The 22,298-nt window shown below is 38.9% G+C and overlaps 1 protein-coding gene across 4 annotated transcripts in view; it reads right to left on the reverse strand.

The window, feature by feature from the left end:
- The window catches only part of LOC106876501 (uncharacterized), an 89,865-nt gene that overhangs the window by 62,095 nt on the left and 5,472 nt on the right, over window positions 1-22,298 (reverse strand). For all 4 annotated transcript variants that reach the window (XM_089338173.1, XM_089338172.1, XM_052975083.2 and 1 more), the window contains exons 2-4: window positions 13,191-13,313; window positions 9,752-11,134; window positions 1,128-1,211 (exon numbers count right to left, since the gene is read on the reverse strand). In XM_089338173.1, coding sequence (XP_089194299.1) covers window positions 1,128-1,211; window positions 9,752-11,134; window positions 13,191-13,313 — 1,590 coding nt within the window. The remainder of the gene's footprint in view (window positions 1-1,127; window positions 1,212-9,751; window positions 11,135-13,190; window positions 13,314-22,298) is intronic.

Here is a 22,298-nt window from a genome sequence, read left to right on the forward strand (position 1 = left end):
AGAGAGCGATAGATAGCAAAAGGTGGATATATGTGAGTGAATAATGGATGTTGTTACCAAAGGGTCAATGGAGAGTACAGATAGTGTGTGTGTGTGTGTGTGTGGTGTACATGCAGGTCTGAGGAGATCCCTTAAGTATATACTTCAATGTGGTGAGAGAGTCAGGGTGAGAAGGAAGAAAGATGGTAGAGTGGAGTATTATAGAGAAGGTTAGCTAAATCCTACAGCACCCCCAGTTACACTGAAAGTAATGCACAGAGAGTTGAAGAGATCCACAGCTATCCTTTATCATATCAGTTTCAAATTTTGGCACAAGGCCAGCAATTTATCAGGAGAGAGTATGTTGATTACATCAATCCCAGTGCTCAGCTGGTACTTATTTTATCGACACTAAAAGGACGAAAGGCAAAGTTTACCTCGGTGGATTTTGAACTCAAAACATAACAACAAATGAAATGCCACAAATCATTTTGCTCGGCGTGCTAATGATTCTGCCAGCTTGCCATCTTGCTATTCTTTATCATATTGGCAGCATAGTACAGTGAGGATGAGAAGAGAGAATGATTGAAAGATGAGCTATAGGGGTATGAGTCCCAGAGGCATGATAAAGGCAAGGGTGATAGAGACATGGATGACATTGGTAAGGGTGACAGAGAGGAGAGCCATAGGCATGTTAGAAGGATTAGATGCTCTTAAGGAGGTTAAAGATAGTTTACACATACATATACATACATGTATAGAGTTTTATGTTTTGGTTGGTAAAATGATGTGTTCAATGCATTCATTAATCTAGAAGTGTACAGAATTAGGAATACAAATCTATACCCAAAAGCTTCGTAGAAGCAGTCTTGACCGGGTGATGAAAATACTTAAAAACATCATTTTTCAGTGCAGTAGAGTCACCCATACAAAGCTGGCAGCATGAAACCATCAAATATGTTTCTGCATCATTGGCACCCGCCCCGCCCCGCCACACATGAGGAGTTCAGAGCTTTTTGTGCCCCTAGAAAGACTCTTTGTTTCAGTATGACTGATAGGGTATTTGTTGAGGATTTAAGTAATTGAAATTAAATATTTTTGTTTAAGGACAGAACAAGAGCAATATGAGAAGCAAAAAGACACTTTACCTGTGTGAATACGAATGTGAACTTTAAGATGACTGCGTTCTACGGTTGAATAATCACATTGACCACATTTGAATGGCTTCACACCTGTATAAAAGAAAAGGTAGAATCTGTAATACTTAGACTTCTGAGTTCAATCTCAGCAACATCAAATTCAGCTTCCATCATGCCAGGTTAATAAAATTAAAGTACAAGTCAAGTGCTGAGGTTAATAGAAATCACATTGTGTGTGTGCTCTCTCTCTCTCTCTCTCTCTCTCTCTCTCTCTCTCTATATATATATATATATATATATATATATATATATATATATATATATTCTTTTACTTGTTTCAGTCATTTGACTGTGGCCATGCTGGGGTACTGCCTTTAGTCAAACAAAGCAACCCCAGGACTTATTCTTTGTAAGCTTAGTACTTATTCTATCAGTCTCCTTTACTGAACCGCTAAGTTACAGGACGTAAACACACCAGCATTGGTTGTCAAGTGATGTGTGTGTGTGTGTGGAGGGTAACAGACACACACACAAAAACATACATATATGTTTGTGTGTGTGTGTGTCTGTTTCCCTCCCCACACACACACGATGATGATGAGATATATATATATACATATATCATCATCATCATCATCATCATCGTTTAACATCCGCTTTCCATGCTAGCATGGGTTGGACGATTTGACTGAGGACTGGTGAAACCGGATGGCAACACCAGGCTCCAGTCTAATTTGGCAGAGTTTCTACAGCTGGATGCCCTTCCTAACACCAACCACTCAGAGAGTGTAGTGGGTGCTTTTACGTGTCACCCGCACGAAAATGGCCATCCTCGAAATGGTGTCTTTTATGTGCCACCCGCACAAGCCAGTCCAGGGGCACTGGCAACGATCTCGCTCGAAAATCCTACGGGAGCCAGTCAGGCGGTACTGGCAACGGCCATGCTCAAAATGGTACATCTCATGTGCCACCCGCACAAGAACCAGTCCAGGGGCACTGGCAACGATCTTACTTGGCTTGCCGGGTCTTCTCACGCACAGCACATTTCCAAAGGTCTCGGTCAGTAGTCATCGCCTCGGTGAGGCCCAATATATATATATATATATATATATATAAATATGATGGACTCGCCCGTCAATTTCGATGTATGAGGCTCCGACAACATTTTCTTTGTCAACCATAATGCTTATGTTGATTGTGATATATATATATACATATATATATGCTCATATTTTTGTGGATGTTTGTATGAGCAAGGTACTCATGCCATGCAGCTTGCCTGAGGGTGTTTATACATCCATACCAGTTAACAGTTATTTCTAATACTTTTCTCTCTGGATTGCGTGTTTGTTTCTCTTTTTCTCATCTGTGATTTTATTTTTCATCTTCTCTATAATGAAAGATATTTCCTCCGTCTGGCTGCTTTTCTCTCTACAGAACGGAAAGTTACATTGCAGAACAGTAATTTTAACGAGTTGTATTTATTTATCACCCGACGAGATACATCTGCATCACTGGATGCTCCTGAATCAGTTGTTGAGTGTCCCACCCAAGAGGAATCAATGCTAGATGTGCGAAAACAACTGTCGTGATTAATAAATTCTCGTGCTATATATTTATTTATATATACACCCTAACAGTTGAGGGAACCCGTGGAAGAGGTAGGCCCAGGAAGACCTGGGCTGAGGTGGTGAGGCAAGACCTTCGTACATTGGGCCTCACCGAGGCGATGACTACGGACCGAGACCTTTGGAAATGGGCTGTGCGTGAGAAGACCCGGCAAGCCAAGTAAGATCGTTGCCAGTGCCCCTGGACTGGTTCTTGTGCGGGTGGCACATGAGATGCACCATTTTGAGCGTGGCCGTTGCCAGTACCGCCTGACTGGCTCCTGTAGGATTTTCGAGCGAGATCGTTGCCAGTGCCCCTGGACTGGCTTGTGCGGGTGGCACATAAAAGACACCATTTCGAGCGTGGCCGTTTTCGTGCGGGTGACACGTAAAAGCACCCACTACACTCTCTGAGTGGTTGGCGTTAGGAAGGGCATCCAGCTGTAGAAACTCTGCCAAATCAGACTGGAGCCTGGTGTTGCCATCCAGTTTCACCAGTCCTCAGTCAAATCGTCCGACCCGTGCTAGCATGGAAAGCGGACGTTAAACGATGATGATGATGATATATATATATATATATATATAATTCTCGTGCTATATATTTATTTATATATATATATATATATATATATATATATATATATATATATATACTCTTTTTTACTTGTTTCAGTCATTTGACTGTGGCCATGCAGGAGCACCGCCTTTAGTCGAGCAAATCGACCCCAGGACTTATTCTTTGTAAGCCTAGTACTTATTCTATCGGTCTGTTTTGCCGAACCACTAAGTTACGAGGATGTAAACACACCACCATCAGTTGTCAAGCAATGGTGGGGGGACAAACACAAACACATATACACACACATACATATATATAAATACATATATACGACGGACTTCCTTCAGTTTCCGTCTACCAAATCCACTCACAAGGCATTGGTCAGCCTGAGGCTATAGTAGAAGACACTTGCCCAAGGTGCCACGCAGTGGGAATGAACCCTGAACCATGTGGTCGGTAAGCAAGCTACTTCCCACACAACCACTCCTGCACCCATATATATATATATATATTCATATCTAAATATGATCATAAAAAATATAACTATAATAAAGGGCGGTGCAGAACAACAGTTGTATGCTAGAAATAGACGCCCAATAGACTACAAACCACTTAAGTTATTACTTTGTTACCATTAAGTTTTATGTGAGGAAAATGGACAGAAAGGATTTAATGAATATTGTGGACGCCCTTTATTATAGTTATATTTTTATAATTATACTTAAAAATTAACCAATATGGTCTTGTTGGTATGCAGGCCATTGATACATCATTAAATAATGACTTTATCTTAATAAATGATATATATATATATATAAATATTCATATGTATATTTATATATTGTTGTATTTCGGGATGGTCATTTTTTCCCTCAAACGTATGTTTATATATATATATATATATATATATATATATGGAGAGAGAGAGAGAGAGAGAGAGATCAAAACAGTTTAATTCAAATTTGTTGGTACTCTTGAGTTTCAAGTGTGATGCTAGTTGTCAGCCATTTTGAATTTGATTGACAGAAGTTTATTGTTATTACCATAAGGCGGGCTGTGAGTGGTGGAGGTGGGTTACGCGGTGTTGTGGTTTGATGTTGGTATATGGTTAACAGTTAGTTGGAAAATATCACATGGTAAACAGGAAATTGATCACGTGGAGGACAGGAAATAGACCACATGGCAATTAAGAACTTGGTGAGGTTGTCGGGGAGGAAGTAGGAAGGGGAGGCATGTGCAAATATTATAGCTCTATATGTGGGTGTGTCCATATAAATGAATATGCATGTGTGCATGTGTATGCATATGCACATGTAGATGTGTGCACACATGCATGTTTGTCCAAGTGTATGTGTGTGTGTGCATGTGCACAGACATTCATGCCCATGTACAGATGCGCATGCTTACATCAATATATGCATACATGCAAAACTATATGAGCGTGTCTACTCACCCACATATAGAACTATATAATTACACATGCTGCCCCTTTCTACTTACCCCACTCCAACAACCTGACAGATTTCCTAATCATCATGTGGCCTGTTTCCTGTCTTCCACGTGGTCAATTTCCTGTTCACCATGTCATATTTTTCAACTAACTGTTACCTATATAACCACAACCAATTGCAGCCCACCTTATAGTAATAAGGATCAACTTCAGTCAGTCAAATTCAAAATAGCTGACAACTAGCATCATGCTTGAAATTCAAGAGTACCAATGAATTTGAATCAAACTGTTTTGATCCATACATGAAGAGAACATATGGTAGTTTTGCTGGGTCTGTTGCTTGAAAAAAGTGCTTTAATTGATCTGTACACCATTTAAAGTTAATATACATATATGTGTATGCCTGTGTGTGTGTGTCTGTGTACATGAGAGAACCTGTGGAAGAAGTAGACCCAGGAAGATCTTGGAAAGACCTGGCAAATCAAGTGAGACTCTCACTGTGGCCTATGCCAGTGCAGCATAACCAGCCCGTCTAAGAGTACCCTTCAATCATTGGGCAATAAACTGCACTTGCGAAGACCTGTTGAGTCAAGTGAAGTCATTGTCGTCGCTGATGACAGTACTGCCTGATTTGCACCTGTGCTGGTGGCATGTGAAAAGCACCATTTGAGTGTGAACGTTGCCAGTGCCACCTGACTGGTCCCATGCCGGTGGTACGGAAAAAGCACCATTCGAGAGTGGTTGTTGCCAGTGTTGCTTGACTGGCTCCTGTGCCAGTGGCACGTAAAAAGCACTATTCAAGCGTGGTCAATGCTAGTACTGCTTGACTGGCCCTCGTGCTGGTGGCATGTAAAAAGCACCCACTACACTCTTGGAGTGGTTGGCATTAGGAAGGGCATTCAGCTGTAGAAACTTTGTTAGATCAGATTGGCGCCTGGTGCAGCCTTCTGGCTCACCAGCCATCAGTCAAACTGTCCAACCCATGCCAGCTTGAAAAGCAGATGATGACAACGACGACGATGATGATGATATATATATATATATATATATGCATATTCACACATATATATATATATATATACATGATACAAGCATATTATGTATGTACACACATACACACACACACACACACACAGAGGCATACACATGTATATTAACTTTAAATGGTGTACAGATCAATTAAAGCACTTTTTTTCAAGCAACAGACCCAGCAAAACTACCATATGTATCAGTAGTTATTTACAAAGCAAGGCAAGGCAAGGACAAAAGGTGCTGTCACTACTCGTGACAAAAATCGGGTGACTAGCTTGCTGTAAATGTAATATAATTAACTTCAATTCAAACAATGCTTTCTCAAGTGTAAGTTATGTATAATTTTAGCTTTTTCACTGATGTTGCCTCTCTGTTTTGTTGGAATTTTACATGCTTAATTGCCATACTACTATAGGAAATAGAGCTTTCTACAAATCTGAACACTCACATAGTTGGAGAACTGGCTGAATTGGACTTGTGTTGTGTTCAAATTCAAAAACTGTATATGAGGGATTATTTTCAGCTTTTGTTGTGCAGTATCATCAGACCATTATTTTGGAATATTTTGCTTCCTTTATTCCAAACCTTGCACCCAGTGTTCAAATCATATGAGAGTTACCTTCACCTTTCATACTCCTGGGATCAATAAATAAATACCAGTCAAGTACTCTGGGTAGCTCTTCATTTTTTTGTGTCTGTCTGTTACTTTCTTTCATAATTAGCTCCTAGTTAGTTGACAAGTGGTGTTTTCAGAAACTTTTCTTTCCATTAAACGAGAGAACATAACTGGTTTCTTTAGGTGCTAATTCTTTTTTTATTTGTAGTTGTAATAGTTGAACATAGAACCAAGTTATTAAAGACTCCCTTTGATCATGAATGACCATGGAATTGCACCCAGAAAGTTCCCCTCTGAGACACAAGTCCGGACAAGGTTGTTTATGGAAGACCAGTAGTCACCCATACATACCAGGCTCCCCTCTCCATGTCACTGATGTTATCCAAGGGAATAGCAAATGCTGATACAGCTTGGTACCATTAATGTTGCAACTCATGCCTACAGCTGAGTGAACTGGAGCAACGTGAAATAAAGTGTCTTGCTCAAGAATACAACATACAGCCTAACCTGGGAATTGAACACAGAACGTCACGATTGTGAGCCTAATGCCCTAACCAATGAGCCATGTGCCTTCAAGTGATTACATGGTCAGCATTTCAGTACATCATCCATAGAATTATTGTAGTCTTTCTTCAAACAAAAATGTCAACAAATAAAAAGTACACTCAAAACTTTTATATCTTTTTTTTAATCTTTTACTTGTTTTAGTCATTAGACTGCGGTCATGCTGGAGCACCACCTTGAAGAACTTTTAGTGAAATTAATCGACCCTAGTACTTATTCTGTTGGTCTTTATTTCAAACCATTAAGTCATGAAGACATAAACATATCAGCACTGGTTTTCAAGCAGTGGGGACACACACACACATACACAATGGGCTTCTTTCAGTTTCTGTCAACCAAATCCACTCGCAAAACTTTGGTTGGCCCAAGGCTATAGTAGAAGACACTAGCCCAAGGTGTCATGCAGTAGGACTGAACCTGGAACCGTGTAGTTGGAAAACAAGCTTCTTACCACACAGCCACACACACATATATATATATATATAATGCTTGTTTAAGTGATTTTTAATGTCTTGCCCGCTCACGTTTTTGGTATGCTGCTATATTTCATGTTGAGAACAATTTAGGTTTTAATAGACACAAGATGTGATCTATTTCTAGCGCATCAATTGTCCACGTTAGTGGTCGACGTTATTTTTTTAAATGTACCTTAATCCCCTGAGATTGCAGATAATATTTCTGAATCTCTTTGATTCTTTAGATGTGCTGGCCTACTGATAATTAATCGATATTAATTAATATATGAATAATTACCAGATTTTACAATAATATATAGATAGATAGATAGATAGATAGATAGATATGATTAAATAGATTTAATGAATGAGCCAACCAAATTATTATCAGGTCTTTCAGGGTCAACTTTGGCTTTTATCCCTCCAAGATCAATAAAACAAAGTACCAGTTAAGTACTGAGATTGATTTAATTGGCTACCTTCTTCCCTAAATTTTGGGTGTTGTGCTTATGTAAGAAATAATAATTCTTTCTACTATAGGCACAAGGCCTGAAACTTTGGGGGAAAGATCTAATCAATTACATCAACCCCAGCACCCAGCTGGTACTTATTTTATTAACCCAGAAAGGCTGAAAGGCAAAGTTGACCCTAACCCAGCAACATTTGAACTCAGTATCTAAAGTTGGGAGAAATGCCATTAAGCATTTTGTCCGATGTGATCACAACTTTGCCAGCTTACTGCTTTCTTCCTTATCAATATTAATGACTTATTTGCTGCTGCTTCTAACAACACACGCACTCACACTTGTAGATGGTACTGTCTTCCACACATCTATGACATTCATCAACATTCACCTCAGACACTTTATGCTAGAGCTGCACTGATTCAATGAAATATGACAAATTATCTTTCACAGCAATACAATACATACAGACATCAAAGAGACAGTGTTGCACCACAGCAAAGCTGTCAAAATCTAAACAAAATGCCTGGCCTCACTATCTTTGACATTCTCATTTAAGCTACCCACTCAAGTGTAGCAGTACTAAAACTACACCCTAAAGCCTAGGCTTTCTTTTACAGTCAAAATATACCTCAGCCATGACCAGCTGTCGACTCCCTATACACTCAAGTCCAATCTACATTGGAGTACTGCTGCAATCCACACAAATACAGTTTGGTACATCCTCAAAAAAGACCATTGATTGGTAAGCATATATTTCTCAACATCATCATCACTGTTTAACACCTATTTACCATGCTGACATGGGTTGGACAGTCTAACAGGAGTTGGTCAGCCATAGAGCTGTCCAGACTCCAGTTGTCTGATTTGGCATCGTTTCTATGGCTGGATACCCTTCCTAATGCCAACCATTTTACAGAGTGTACTGGGTGCTTCTTACATGCTACCGGTATGTGTGTTTACACAGCACAGACATGAGTGCTTTATATGTGGCACCAGCACAAGTGCATTTTACATGGCATTGGCATGAGTGCATTTTATGTGACACCAGCACAGTCACATGCTATGTGGCATTGGCACAAGTGCATTCTATGTGACACCTGCACCTGCAAAGGACAGCCTGTATGTATGGATGACTGTGATTTTATTTAGCTTGACACATCTTCTCAAGTAAAAGCAAATTTCCACAACTCCAAATCCCTAGTCATTTCTTCAGTGAGGCCCAGTATCTAAAGATCCTTCTTCACCATTTTGTCCCACGTCTTCTTGGATCTACCCCTTACACCGGTTCTAATTGTGGAGGGAACCAACACACTACAATAAGTAATTTACAGACATGTAGACTCTTTCTCTGAGCTTGAGCTATTTGTCTTTTCTTCACTCATTGTTCCCATTATGACCCATCATTCCTGGTTCCTCATTAAAACTTCTGTTTAATCCTTGCCTAATGGCAGCTGTTCAAACTAAATGTCAATATAGTTTTATTTTTCCCATTTACTTTGATATTTTATCATTTTCACCACATGACAATCCTTCATGAAAGTAAATATTGGTTTCAAATTTTGGCACAAGGCCAGCAATTTTAGGGGAGAAGTAAGTTGGTTACATTGACCCATGTATTCAACTGGTACTTATTTTATCGACTCTGATAGGATGAAAGGCCTTGGCAGAATTTGAACTAAGAATGTGAAGATGGATGAAATGCTGCTAAGCATTTTGCCAGGTTTGCTAATAATTCTTCCAATTTGCTACCTTCCATGAAAGTATATATTAATGTACAGAATGATCATGGTTTAGATCAAGAATCTGTTTGGCCAGGGCTGGACTGGAGCTAAACAACTCACCATCCTTTATTAAAGCTAATACAAATAAACACTTCAACTTACCTGTGTGCTTACTGAGATGTTTTTTCAGATGAATTCTTTGATTAAAGGCATGGTCACATTGATCACATTTGAAAGGCCGTGATGTGGGGTATTTGCGTTTGCGGGCACGTTGATCAGGACTAAGTTGGTTTTCCTTAGCCTGTTGAAGATTGCTGTTGTCTGATTTGGGTGAACAAGAACGTGTTGTCAGTGGACGGTTACGAGAGAGAGATCGCTGACCAATCAGAATCTCTGATTGTTGTGCTTGTTTGTCAGAAGTTGGTGATTTGATGAGAAGAGAAGATGATGTAGTTGACTTGTTCTTGCTGAGAGAAGGGGATGGTTTTATTGTTGGAATGTTGTTGCAACTGGACACTTTGGATGTTGCTGAAACAGTGCTACCATCTGTTGATGAGTTGCTCTGTTTTTGGCTATTACTGTCACTCAAGCCTGTTGTGTAAATGGTCGGGCATGAAGTATTGGAGCCTGAAGATGGTTCACTATGGACAGGGTAAGAGAAAGGAATAGAAAACACGGTGCCTGGCTGAAGAATAAATGATCTGCTACTACTAACAAGGTTATCAGCATTGATTTCTCTGGTCCGACAGCTTTTGCTTGTTGATGTTTCTACAAAAGGGTCTTTGTGGCACGAGGTACCACTTTCACTGTGATTTGAATCATGGGAATCGATTAAATCCTGGTTCTCGTTCTCATGTTCAACATCAATATAAATCTCACTTGGGTACTTCCGGTTCTTTGAAACAGTTTGAATTCGGTTGACACCACCAAAACCTCTGCTATGAGAATATTTCCCATAGCCAAGTTGACTGCGACTCAAATAATACTGGGTACCACTGAACATTCTTTTACGACCAATTCTCAAACTGTTATCATTTCTGTGAATACTCCTCTCTTTGAAGGCCCCTTCTGCTATGTGATGTGATGTCTCAATGTGTTGTTTTCGCTTTTTGGGAAGTACTGAACTGCAACATTGCATTTCTTGTGAGCTGACAGAACAGCCTCCTTGTTTTTTGTTGTTGTTGTTGTTGTTGTTGTTGTTGTTGTTGCTACTGTTGTTACTGTTGTTGTTGCTGCTGCTGCTGCCTTTGCTAGGAAACAGACTTAAAGATGGGTTTTCTGATAGTTCTTCATCAGTTACTTCTTGTTTGAGTGAGATAACTTCTGGTAGAACAGTCTCTTCGACTTCTTTGTTCTCCTTTTCAAGAGAGTTATTCTTGTTGGTCACACAGACTGTAGTAACACCAGTGCGACTCTCACAGACTTGCTGGTTGACATCGAAAAATATTTTGAATTTGTGGGTGAACTGTGCATGTTGTAGCATCTCCCATGCAGACAAGAAAGCCTTGGTGCATGAGGAACAGTATAACTGGCGACCAAGTGCATCTGTAACGAATAAAAGGCAATATGGTTAATGTGTTTTGCAAATAGATCTACAATTTGGTACATTTACTTATCCATTTACTTGCTTATACTTTGTCAAGTTATAGAGAGACTACACTTTGTTAAGAAGTTTAACTCTTTAGCATTTAAACTAGCGCTATATCTGGTCTTCTTTTATGCTAAAACTGACTAGATCTAACCTCTCATACCTACCCCACAAAGTAGAAGACACTTTCCAAAGGTGCCACACATTGGGACTGAACCCAGGACCAATATGGTTGAGAAGCAAACTTGTTATCATACAGCCATACCTGTGTGTGTGTGTGTGTGTGTGTGTGTGTGTGTGTGTGTGTGTGTGTGCACATATGTGTATATGAGCATGGTTGAATGTTTACATTCTATGCTTCATACAAAAGCATTGGACTAAAACCAGCGTTGTTTGTTGACATACTTTGTCAACAAAATTATCCTCAAACTTAACACTTTTAAGGACAAGTGAGATAAAAAAAAATCCATTGCTTGTAAAACAGCTGAGGGTTAGTGACAGGGAGGGCATCTAACAGTAAAGCAATACCTCAATAATGTATTCGTCCAACTTATGCTAGCATGAAAAAATGGATGTGAAACAAATGAATGATATGGTTTGGTATATCTTTGAAGTTTTTTGAACAATAGTGGTAGTGGTCCAAAGACTGCCTCATCAGAATTGCTTTTAAAAATCACACACACACACATACAGTTGGGGTTAAAGCATGGAACATTTAAAAAAAAAATTAAAATTGTTATGCCCAAGTACAATTCGATTCGATTCAAATTATAACTTTGGGCATTTAATATAAAAATTCTAATTTTCAGACTTATGTTCCAAACTTTTGACCATGACTGTACATACATACATACATGCATGTAGAATGAAGTAGTGAAAAATGACCTCTGAAGGTTGAGTCTCATGAAGGAGATGACAAAGGACTGGGATGATCAAAGATTTGTTGTGCTTCATCTAAGTAAAAATGTGGCTCATAAAGCATATTCGTTTCTACTCTAAGCAGAAGGCCTGAATTTTTGGGGGATTAGATTTACCCCAGTACGCAAGTGGTACTTAATTTATCGATCCTGAGAGGATGAAAGGCAAAGTAGACCTTGTCTCTTCTCCATGCTGGCATGGATAAGACAGTTTGACAGCTGAAGAGCTGCCTGGGCCTTATTTGTTTGTTTTGGTATAGTTTCTATGTGGAGGTGCAATGGCCCAGTGGTTAGGGCAGTGGACTCGCAGTCGTAGGATCGCGGTTTCGATTCCCAGACCGGGCGTTGTGAGTGTTTATTGAGCGAAAACACCTAAAGCACCATGAGGCTCCGGTAGGGGATGGTGGCGAACCCTGCTGTACTCTTTCACCACAACTTTCTCTCACTCTTTCTTCCTGTTTCTGTTGTACCTGTAATTCAAAAGGGTTAGCCTTGTCACACTCTGTGTCATGCTGAATTTCCCCCAAGAACTACGTTAAAGGTACACGTGTCTGTGGAGTGCTCAGCCACTTACATGTTAATTTCACGAGCAGGCTGTGCCGTTGATCGGATCAACTGGAACCCTTGTCGTCAAAACCGACGGAGTGCCAACCAACTATAGTTTCTATGGCTGGATGCCTTTCCTAATGCTAACCACTTTACATAGTATACTAGGTGCTTTTAACCTAGCACCAGCATGGGTGCTTTTATGTGGAATCGGTGTGGGTGTTCCTATATTTCACTGGTGCACCTGAGTGGCACTGGTGTGGGTGCTTGTATGTGTCACCAGACCCACGAGCCTGCAAGACAAGAACCTCTCAGCTGAACCTGGTAATGACATTTCATTACCTGGTTCAGAGCTCAATTAATTAGAAGAAAGTTAGCCTAGATGAGATGCATATAAGACATGTATATAAGGTGCTACACAGTAGAACTGAACCCAGAACTATGTGGTTGGAAAGCAAATGTCTTACCACACAACCACACTTGCATTTAGTAATTAAGCACAAACACAAAAAAAAAAACCCAACAAAAAAAGAAACAAAGCCATAAATACCTGAATTCTTTGATTTATCCCCCGTGTCGGCATCACAGTCATTCTTCTTATGATGAATGAAATTGGTAATATTCTGCAGTGGGAATTCTCGCAGACAACGCCCACATGTTAAATAATCACAATCTGAGGAAGAAGAAAAAGAAAAACCAAGTGTAAAACATAAGCAGTATCCTTCATATATCCATTCATATTGTCAACAAACTTAGTAGAGTTTTGGTAGATTTCAGTAAATGATTCTATCTATTCCCTTCCTCATGCCTCCCTCTTGTGTGAGATCGTTGCCAGTGTCCCTGGACTGGCTCTTGTGCGGGTGGCACATAAGATGTACCATCCTGAGTGTGACCGTTGCCAGTACCGCCTGACTGGCCTTGTAGGGTTTTCGAGCGAGATCGTTGCCAGTGCCCCTGGACTGGCTCTTGTGCGGGTGGCACATAAAAGACACCATTTCGAGCGTGGCCGTTTTCGTGCGGGTGACACGTAAAAGCACCCACTACACTCTCTGAGTGGTTGGCGTTAGGAAGGGCATCCAGCTGTAGAAACTCTGCCAAATTAGATTGGAGCCTGGTGTTGCCATCCGGTTGCACCAGTCCTCAGTCAAATCGTCCAACCCATGCTAGCATGGAAAGCGGACGTTAAACGATGATGATGATGATGATGATGATTTATCCATGCCTTGCTGATGTGGTCAGAATAAGACCAAAATATGTCAAGAGTTATCTCCTGCACTTGCAGGAAAAATGAAAATAATACTTGTCAATGAATAACAAAGTCCTTTTCCCTTACCATATGTATATTTTTAATTGATATTTTAATACTTCATACATATATATTCTGAAATTATTTCTCGTGTATGAAAGAAAAAAAAAAAAAACGTGTGTGCATATTTGTGCATGGGTAAATTTAGATTATTCTGTTTCACCATGTTATCAGAGAATTACCAGATGTCATAAAATATATATATATTTTTTTTTTGACCTCTGATGATACAGCTATGATAACACAGGGAAACAGTCAACTGGATATCTAAATAAATCTGTATTCTTCATTTAAAATGCACTGAGTTTTTTTTTATGTATCATTGTCATTGTCATCATTGTCCTCCTCCTCCTCTTCATCATCATCATCACTTACAGTCTGTTGCACAGTCTGACAGGAGCTGGCAAGCCAGGGAGCTACACCAGGCTCCAATTGTCTGTTCTGGCATGGTTTCTATGGCTGGATGTTCTTCTTAATGCCAACCACTTTACAGAGTGTACTGGGTACTTTTTATATGGTACCACCACAAATGCTTTTTATGTAAGACCAGCACAAGTTCTCTTTACATGATACCAGTATGGGTATACATATATGTATGTATATGTATAGATATATATAATGTATTATCATCATCACTGTTTAACAGCCACCTTCCATGCTGGCATGGGTTGGACAGTTTGACAAGAGCCGGCCAGGAAGAAGACTGCACCAGACCTCTGTGTCTGTTTTGGCATAGTCCTTATGGCTGGATGCCCTTCCTAACACAGACCACCCTGCAGAGTGAACCGAGTGCTTTTTACATGGTACCAGCAAGAAATGAATGTTGCTGAATACAATAAACACAGAAATGTTGCTGTGAGCACCAGATTAGCTCTGATTGAGCAGACTTATGAAATGAAATAAGTCATTTTACTAGTAACTTTCCAGTCTTTAAGAAACAGTCTATTCAGAACTACATCATCCAATGTGTGCTTTTTTCTTTAAAGATGGTACATGTGATCCAAAGAAAATTTAACAGTTATTTCTAGCATGTTGGCCAGTTATATGTATATAGGTTGCTTCATAATATTTATATCAACAGGAAACCTTTATATAGATCTGTACACATGCGTGCATTTATGTATGTATTTATATATTTTGCAATGTAATTGGAACTGAACTCAGCTGAACATGAAAAAAAGCAGCATAATAAAGTTTACTCTTTTACTTGTTTCAGTCATTTGACTGTGGCCATGCAGGAGCACCGCCTTTAGTCGAGCAAATCGACCCCAGGACTTATTCTTTGTAAGCCTAGTACTTATTCTATCAGTTCTCTTTTGCTGAACTGCTAAGTTACAGGGACGTAAACACACCAGCATTGGTTGTCAAGCGATGTTGGGGGGACAAACACAGACACACATACATATATATACATATACACGATGGACTTCTTTCAATTTCTGTCTACCAAATCCACTCACAAGGCTTTGGTCGGCCCGAGGCTATAGTAGAAGACACTTGCCCAAGGTGCCACGCAGTGGGACTGAACCCGGAACCATGTGGTTCATAAGCAAGCTACTTACCACACAGCCACTCCTGCACCAAGTTTGTTTATAGATAATTTAGTCACAGCTATTTTACTTTTTAAAATTTATCTTAAGTATATATATCTTAAAGAATCCATAAATCCATGTTAGTTATGTTATATAGACACACCTACCTACATTATATGACTTGCCCTGAATGTGTGCGTGCACGTGAGTATAGACACACATACATATAAACAAAATGGCTATATATATATATATATATGTCCACTGTTACTTAGTACTGAATGCTATCTTTGTCACTAATGATAAAAAGCTAAAACTAGTACTAGCACTGCATATGCTAAAACACTAATCCAGGCGTGTACACAAGTGCATGAATGCAACAAAAACACTGATAATAACTGCATATCTGAACAAACCAAAAACAAACAAAATACACTTCAAGACAGTACTTGTAAGCATGCCTTATCACTTTATCTGGTACCACAGATGTGGCAGTGTGGTAAGAAGCTTGCTTCCCAATGCTTCCCCAACCACTTGGTTCCAGGTTCAATCCTACTCTGTGGTACCTTGGGCATCTTCTACTATAGCTCTAGGCAGAACAAGGATTGTGAGTGGATTTGTTAAATGAAACCTGAAAGATGCTCTTCATATATGTGTGTGTGTGTGTACAGGGTGTTCATAAATTATCTTTACAACTTCCACAATTTATTGTTAAATTTTAAAGGTAAATTTATGGACACCTTGTATATGCACACGCTCACTATGGAATGGGAGAGTGGAATGGAATTAAAGAAAACGTGTGTGTTTCCCTGTATTCTCTTCTCTTGATATCATGGGTTAATTGAAAATGAAAGTCACCATCAAACAAGCAGTTTTGTTCATTCCCAATCTTCCATGAAAATATATCAGCTGTGTGACAAGAAAGGGCATTCAGTCATTGAGAATCTGCCTCAACAAATTCTATCTGACCTATGCAAGCATGGAAAAGTGGAATCTAAAACAAAAATGATGATGATACATACACACACACACACATTATACCATTGTCATCATCACTATATAGGCTTATTGAGATCCTTACCACCACCATTACTACCATTTCATCTTTGGACAGATCTGTTCTACAGAATATTTTCAGATTTGTTTAGCATTTGTGTTTTATCTTCATTTAGGTTCAGTATTCTTAGTGATTCACACGCAACTATACACAAACAGCTTCATACACACAAACATACTTAATAACATACATCAGAATCTCCTGTATCTTAAATAGCGAGCATATTAAAAAATATATAATTATAATAACACTGAGCTGACTAATGATGTTGGTGATGCTAGTGAAGAGGTGTTGACGAAGATAGTGATAATGATGATGATGTTTGGCAGAGGAAGAAGGTTTGTTGGAGCTGTTGATATTTCGCAGTTCTTTAATATAATTACGTAGTTAGGACAAGCTCTTGTGGTATTTGTTACCATTGTAGCTCCAATGATACTTTGGCAGCTAAGATAGGAGTTATCTTTCTTTAATTCCACTCTCCCTCTCCATGATATGTGTGTGAGTGTATGTGTGAAAGTTTTTTTTTTATATATAGTTTTAAGTAGCAATAAATTTGTTTTTCTAAAGACACGAATAGATTTTTTTCTATGCAGATTTCAATGATAGTTTGTTTTCCCACACAGAAACACACATATAGATGCAGGTTTAGCTTACAGACACAAATTGAGCTGAAGATTTATTTTTCCGCATACACACATTAGGTGATAGCTTTTACATACATTCAGATGTAGGTTTTGTCTTACACACACACAAGTACCACTGAAGGAGTCAGAAAACAAAGGACAACATAGGTGTGTCACATAATAAGGAACCACAAAAGTGGTTACACACAGAGAAAGATCACACAAATGATAAACTCACAGAGATAGGGCACACAAAACATTAGTTTTTTTCCTTCTCTTCCCTAACATAAAATTGTAATGTAATTGGAAACTAATAATCCTGTCTACTATAGGCACAAGGCCTGAAATTGGCAGGAGGGGATAGTCAATTACATCGACCCCAGTACCCAACTGGTACTTAATTTATCAACCCCGAAAGGATGAAAGGCAAAACCAACCTTGGTGGAATTTGAACTCAGAACATAACGACAGGCGAAATACTGTTAAGCATCTTGCCAGGTGTGCTAACGATTCTGCCAGGTGTGCTAACGATTCTGCCAGCTTGCCACCTTGTTGAAAACTAATAATAATATTTTAGAGATAGTGATAACCCTATTACTATTCTTCCAAACTACATGATTTCATGTTCAGTCCCACTGTGTGGCATCTTGGACAAGTGTCTTCTACTATAGCCCTAGGTCAACCAATGCCTTGTGAGTGGACTTGGTAGACAGACACTGAAAGAAGCTTGTCCATTATGATGATGATGATGATGATGATATGTGATTGCATATATATTTGAGTCTCCTTCTCTTGGCATTGCCCTATAGTTGTAAATGAATGTCATGTCATACAAGCAGTGTTATTCATTTCCAATATCCTGTAAAAACATGTCTGGTCACAGAGAAATATTACTTTGATTGGACATAGGTGAGGATTGGTGACAAAATGAGCATTCAGCCATAGAATATATACCACAATAAACCCCATTTCATCCATGCAAACATGGAAATGTGGATGATAAAATGACAATGAAATAACAACAATAAAGAAACCATTATTTGAATGAGTTGTGTTTTTCGTTTTGCTGAGAGTGGAGAGAGGCAATTATTGTTAAAAGCTGGATTTATTTACTAGCAAATACTAAACATCCAACACTGAAAAGTAGAGCATGTTTTCCCGTTTTGTTATGTCAACATTAGGAAATTTTACTTAAGGAACACAATAGAACCTAGTGCAGTACAACATGGTTCAATGATTATGTCAGCAATTTCTCACAATGCGAGGTTATGCTAACTCATTATCATCATGTACTACCTGTTTTCCATGCTGGTATGGGTTAGACAGGAGTTGGTAAGCCAAAGAGCTGCATCAGGCTCCAGTCATCTGTTTTAGCTTGGTTTCTGTGGCTCAATATCCTTCTTAATGCTAACCACTCCATAGAGTGTACTGGGCGTCTTTTATGCATCACTGGCATGGGTGCCTTTTGTGTGTCACTGACAGAGGTGCCTCATTTGTGTCACTGGCACTGGTCACGGCCATGATTTCACTAAGCTTGATGTGTCCTCTCAAGTACAGCAAATTGCCAAAAGTCCTGGCCACTTGTCATCACCTCCATGAGACATAACATCCAAAGAATCAAAGATTTTTAACACAAGCACAAGGCTTCACATTTAAGCAAAAGGTATCAGTTGATTAGACTGATATCGGTTTTTAAATGGTACTTTACTTATCATCCTTCCAGTCTAAGTAAAAAGTCAAATGATCCTAGTGGGGGTTTAAAACTAAAAAATATAAAAATATACAAACTAAAAATACAGTAAAGTATTTTATCAAATGCGCTAACATCAACATTATCAATGCTTTGCATGGATTATAAGTATATGTGTATTTTTGCACATACACATACAATGGGCTTCCTTCAATTTCCATGCACCAAATTACTGCACATGGCATTAGTTGTCCAGATCTATAGAAGACACATCCAAAGTATTGCGGAATGAGACCAGCCTGAAATCATCTGGTTATGTGTTATTACCGTGTAGTTACAATCATGTGGTTTTAACCACATGGCCGTAACACTCTGCGAAATATCCAAATTTAACCCTTTAGCTTCAGATTATTTTGTCAAATGTAATATTTACTATTTTATTTGTTTCAGTCATTTGACTGTGGCCATGCTGGAGCACTGCCTTTAGTCGAGTAAATCAACCCCAGGACTTATTCTTTGTAAGCCTAGTACTTATTCTATTGGTTCACTTTTGCCGAACCACTAAGTTACAGGGATGTAAACACACCAGCATCGGTTGTCAAGCGATGTTGGGGGGGGGGGGGACAATCACAGACACACAAACATACACACACACTCACATATATATATATATATATATATATATATATATATATATATACGACAGGCTTCTTTCAGTTTGCGTCTACCAAATCCACTCACAAGGCTTTGGTTGGCTATAGCAGAAGACACTTGCCCAAGGTGCCACGCGGTGGGACTGAACCCAGATCCATGTGGTTCGTAAGCAAGCTACTTACCACACAGCCACTCCTACATTCACACTGTTTTGAATTAATAAAGCATTATCTTGTAGCATTGAAATTTTGACAATGTGTCTGTACATTTTTAAAATGACATTGTAGGGTAGGTGAGACAGACCAAATCTGGCCAGTTTGAACATAAAACAGGTAGAGTTTTGGGGCTGGATATGGTTGATTTAAATGCTAAAGGGCTAATTAATTCAGCAGCTAAGGTAAGAAGAAACATTTGGATGGACTACATATCACATTGCATCAAAATATTGGTGAAGCAATGATACCAGAAAAATATTTATGTCTGAGGTTAATTTGTGAAGTGTATTATCACTAAGAGAGAGGTAATTTATGCATAAACTAAATTTAAAGTTTACAAAATTTAGTCAAATGATTAAATGAACTTTTTAACTATTATGAAACAGTTAGCAAAGATGTTTTTGCTCATGTATTGATTATTGTACTTTGTCATACATGCACACTGATGTTGCACATCCAACAAAACATACTACCTTCATTCTTCTCTAGTCTACACATCTTCTGCATTCAGAGCCCAGGTCTCACTATCATGGAGTATAGCCATTCGTACACAAGCAGCACACAATCTACCTTTCACTCTGAGAGAGAGTCCTTTTGCTGCCAACAGAGGTAATAGTTCTTTGAACTTCCTCCATCCTATTCTTATTCTAGAAGCAAAACTTTCAGAGCATCCACCGCTATTGCTAATTTGGTCACCTAGGTAACAGAAACTATCCACAACCTCAACAGAGCCTCCTGGGCATTTGAGAGAGTCTAACTCCTGTGTGTCTTTAGCGCTTATTGTTCTTGCATGTAGGAAGACGATTTTATCTTTTAATCTACCTGTGATTCTATTACACCTCTTATGAGTTCATAGCTTACATTGAGTGCAGTGAATGAAATTACTTCCAACTCCTTTTCTACATAGTGATGGCAAGAGAATCTTATCTGCTTTCTTGCTAACAACTTTTGTCATCACAAGGTTAAATTTAAGGGCCTTTGATTCCAGGTTTGCTTCCATACCTGGAATTTCTTCTCCAATTCTGCTATAGATTCTGCAATAAGAATGAGGTTATCAGCATATAGTAGTTCCCACAGGCATCCTATTTTGAATTCCTCTGTTATAGCCTGGAAGACTATAATAAATAGTAGTGGACTGAGAACTGAGCCCTGGTGAACCTCTACTTGTTCATTAAATTTATCACTGTATTCATGTAGATAATCAATATATTATTTTTGCAAGTAATATTATAAATGAGATAAATAATACACAATACACATTGTAGAGTATGAATCTTATCTATAATAGTAATCAATTTGAACTGGTTGTGTAGATACAGAGTCCTTTTTGTTACCATGTTGTTGCAAGTACTATCTTAACATGTGAAATCTTCGGCAAAATATCTTGTACTATAGTCCCAGGTTAAACAATGCTTCATGAGTGAATTTGGTAGATGGAAACTGTGTGGAAGTCCATTGTAGAGTATTAATAATTGTTAGAGGTTGAAATTTTTTCTGGCCCTGAACAGAAGAGGAATTTGTAAGGATAAGGATTTGATCCTAGCTATGTTAAGGACTTGCTTTCATCAGGATAGGGCCTTGATGATAGTAAGATCAAACAACTGAGTAAATTTGAGAGCTTGAGTCGTATGCTGCTCATATTTAGTGGGTGTATGGTGTGATGTTTTCTTGATACGAGTAGCATTTTGTGTTTTCTTGCTGTTGAAAGAGAAAAAGTTGGCATATACCTACAGGAGGATGCTTTCAAGGCCACTGTTCATGGTGTGTGTGCCTGGCATTTTGTGTCTGGGTTGAGGGTAGATAAAACATAGATGGAGAATGTAAGGGAGGAATGAAGGGTAGTGTTATTTGTGAAAGAGTGAGTGTTGTTGGGTGTGATAGCATGTAAGTCATTGATGTATAGAAGGAAGAGAGGGAGTGATAAAACTGAACCCTCAGGTATGCCAAAGATGATAGAATAAGAACTCCATTATTAGGGGGATTCGGTAGGAAGCTACTGATCCAAGAGATGAGAGATAGGTAGAGCATACAGGCAGAAAGTTTCAATAGGAGAATTACATGCAAGACATGATCGGAGTCTTACTCAGGTTGAGAATGACAACATCACTTCCTCCAAAGCAAACACCAGCTGGTATGTAACAGAGGAGAAGGTCACTTGTGGATCTGGCTTTGAGGAAACAGAACTGATGGTCATTAAGGGGGAAATTTTGATAGATTTACATGCCAAAGGAAGTTTGTAGTGTCAGATAAGCAAAAAATTTTACGAAGAGTCAAAGACGTTTTTGAGTATTTTTTATAAGTTCACATTTGTTGAAATCATGGTAGAGGTAAATGACTGAGTATGGTGAGAGCAGTTTGTCCTTGTGTTGTTGTTTAGCCCCAAATTGGTTCTGAACTGGCAGACATACAATGTAAAGCCTTCCAGCCACGATCATACTATCTTTTTAGGAAAAGTATATAATTGTACATGATCCAAAGTTTTCCTCTGTTAAGACAATGGGGTGTGATATGAAGGAAAGACTGTTATTTCAAGTAGGTCAAAGTATCACAGTGGTCCCCTCCTTGGTTTGTGTTGTGTTGT

The sequence above is a fragment of the Octopus bimaculoides genome, chromosome 20 (assembly GCF_046866305.1).
Source record: "Octopus bimaculoides isolate indiv1 chromosome 20, ASM4686630v1, whole genome shotgun sequence".
Lineage (NCBI taxonomy): Eukaryota > Metazoa > Mollusca > Cephalopoda > Octopoda > Octopodidae > Octopus > Octopus bimaculoides.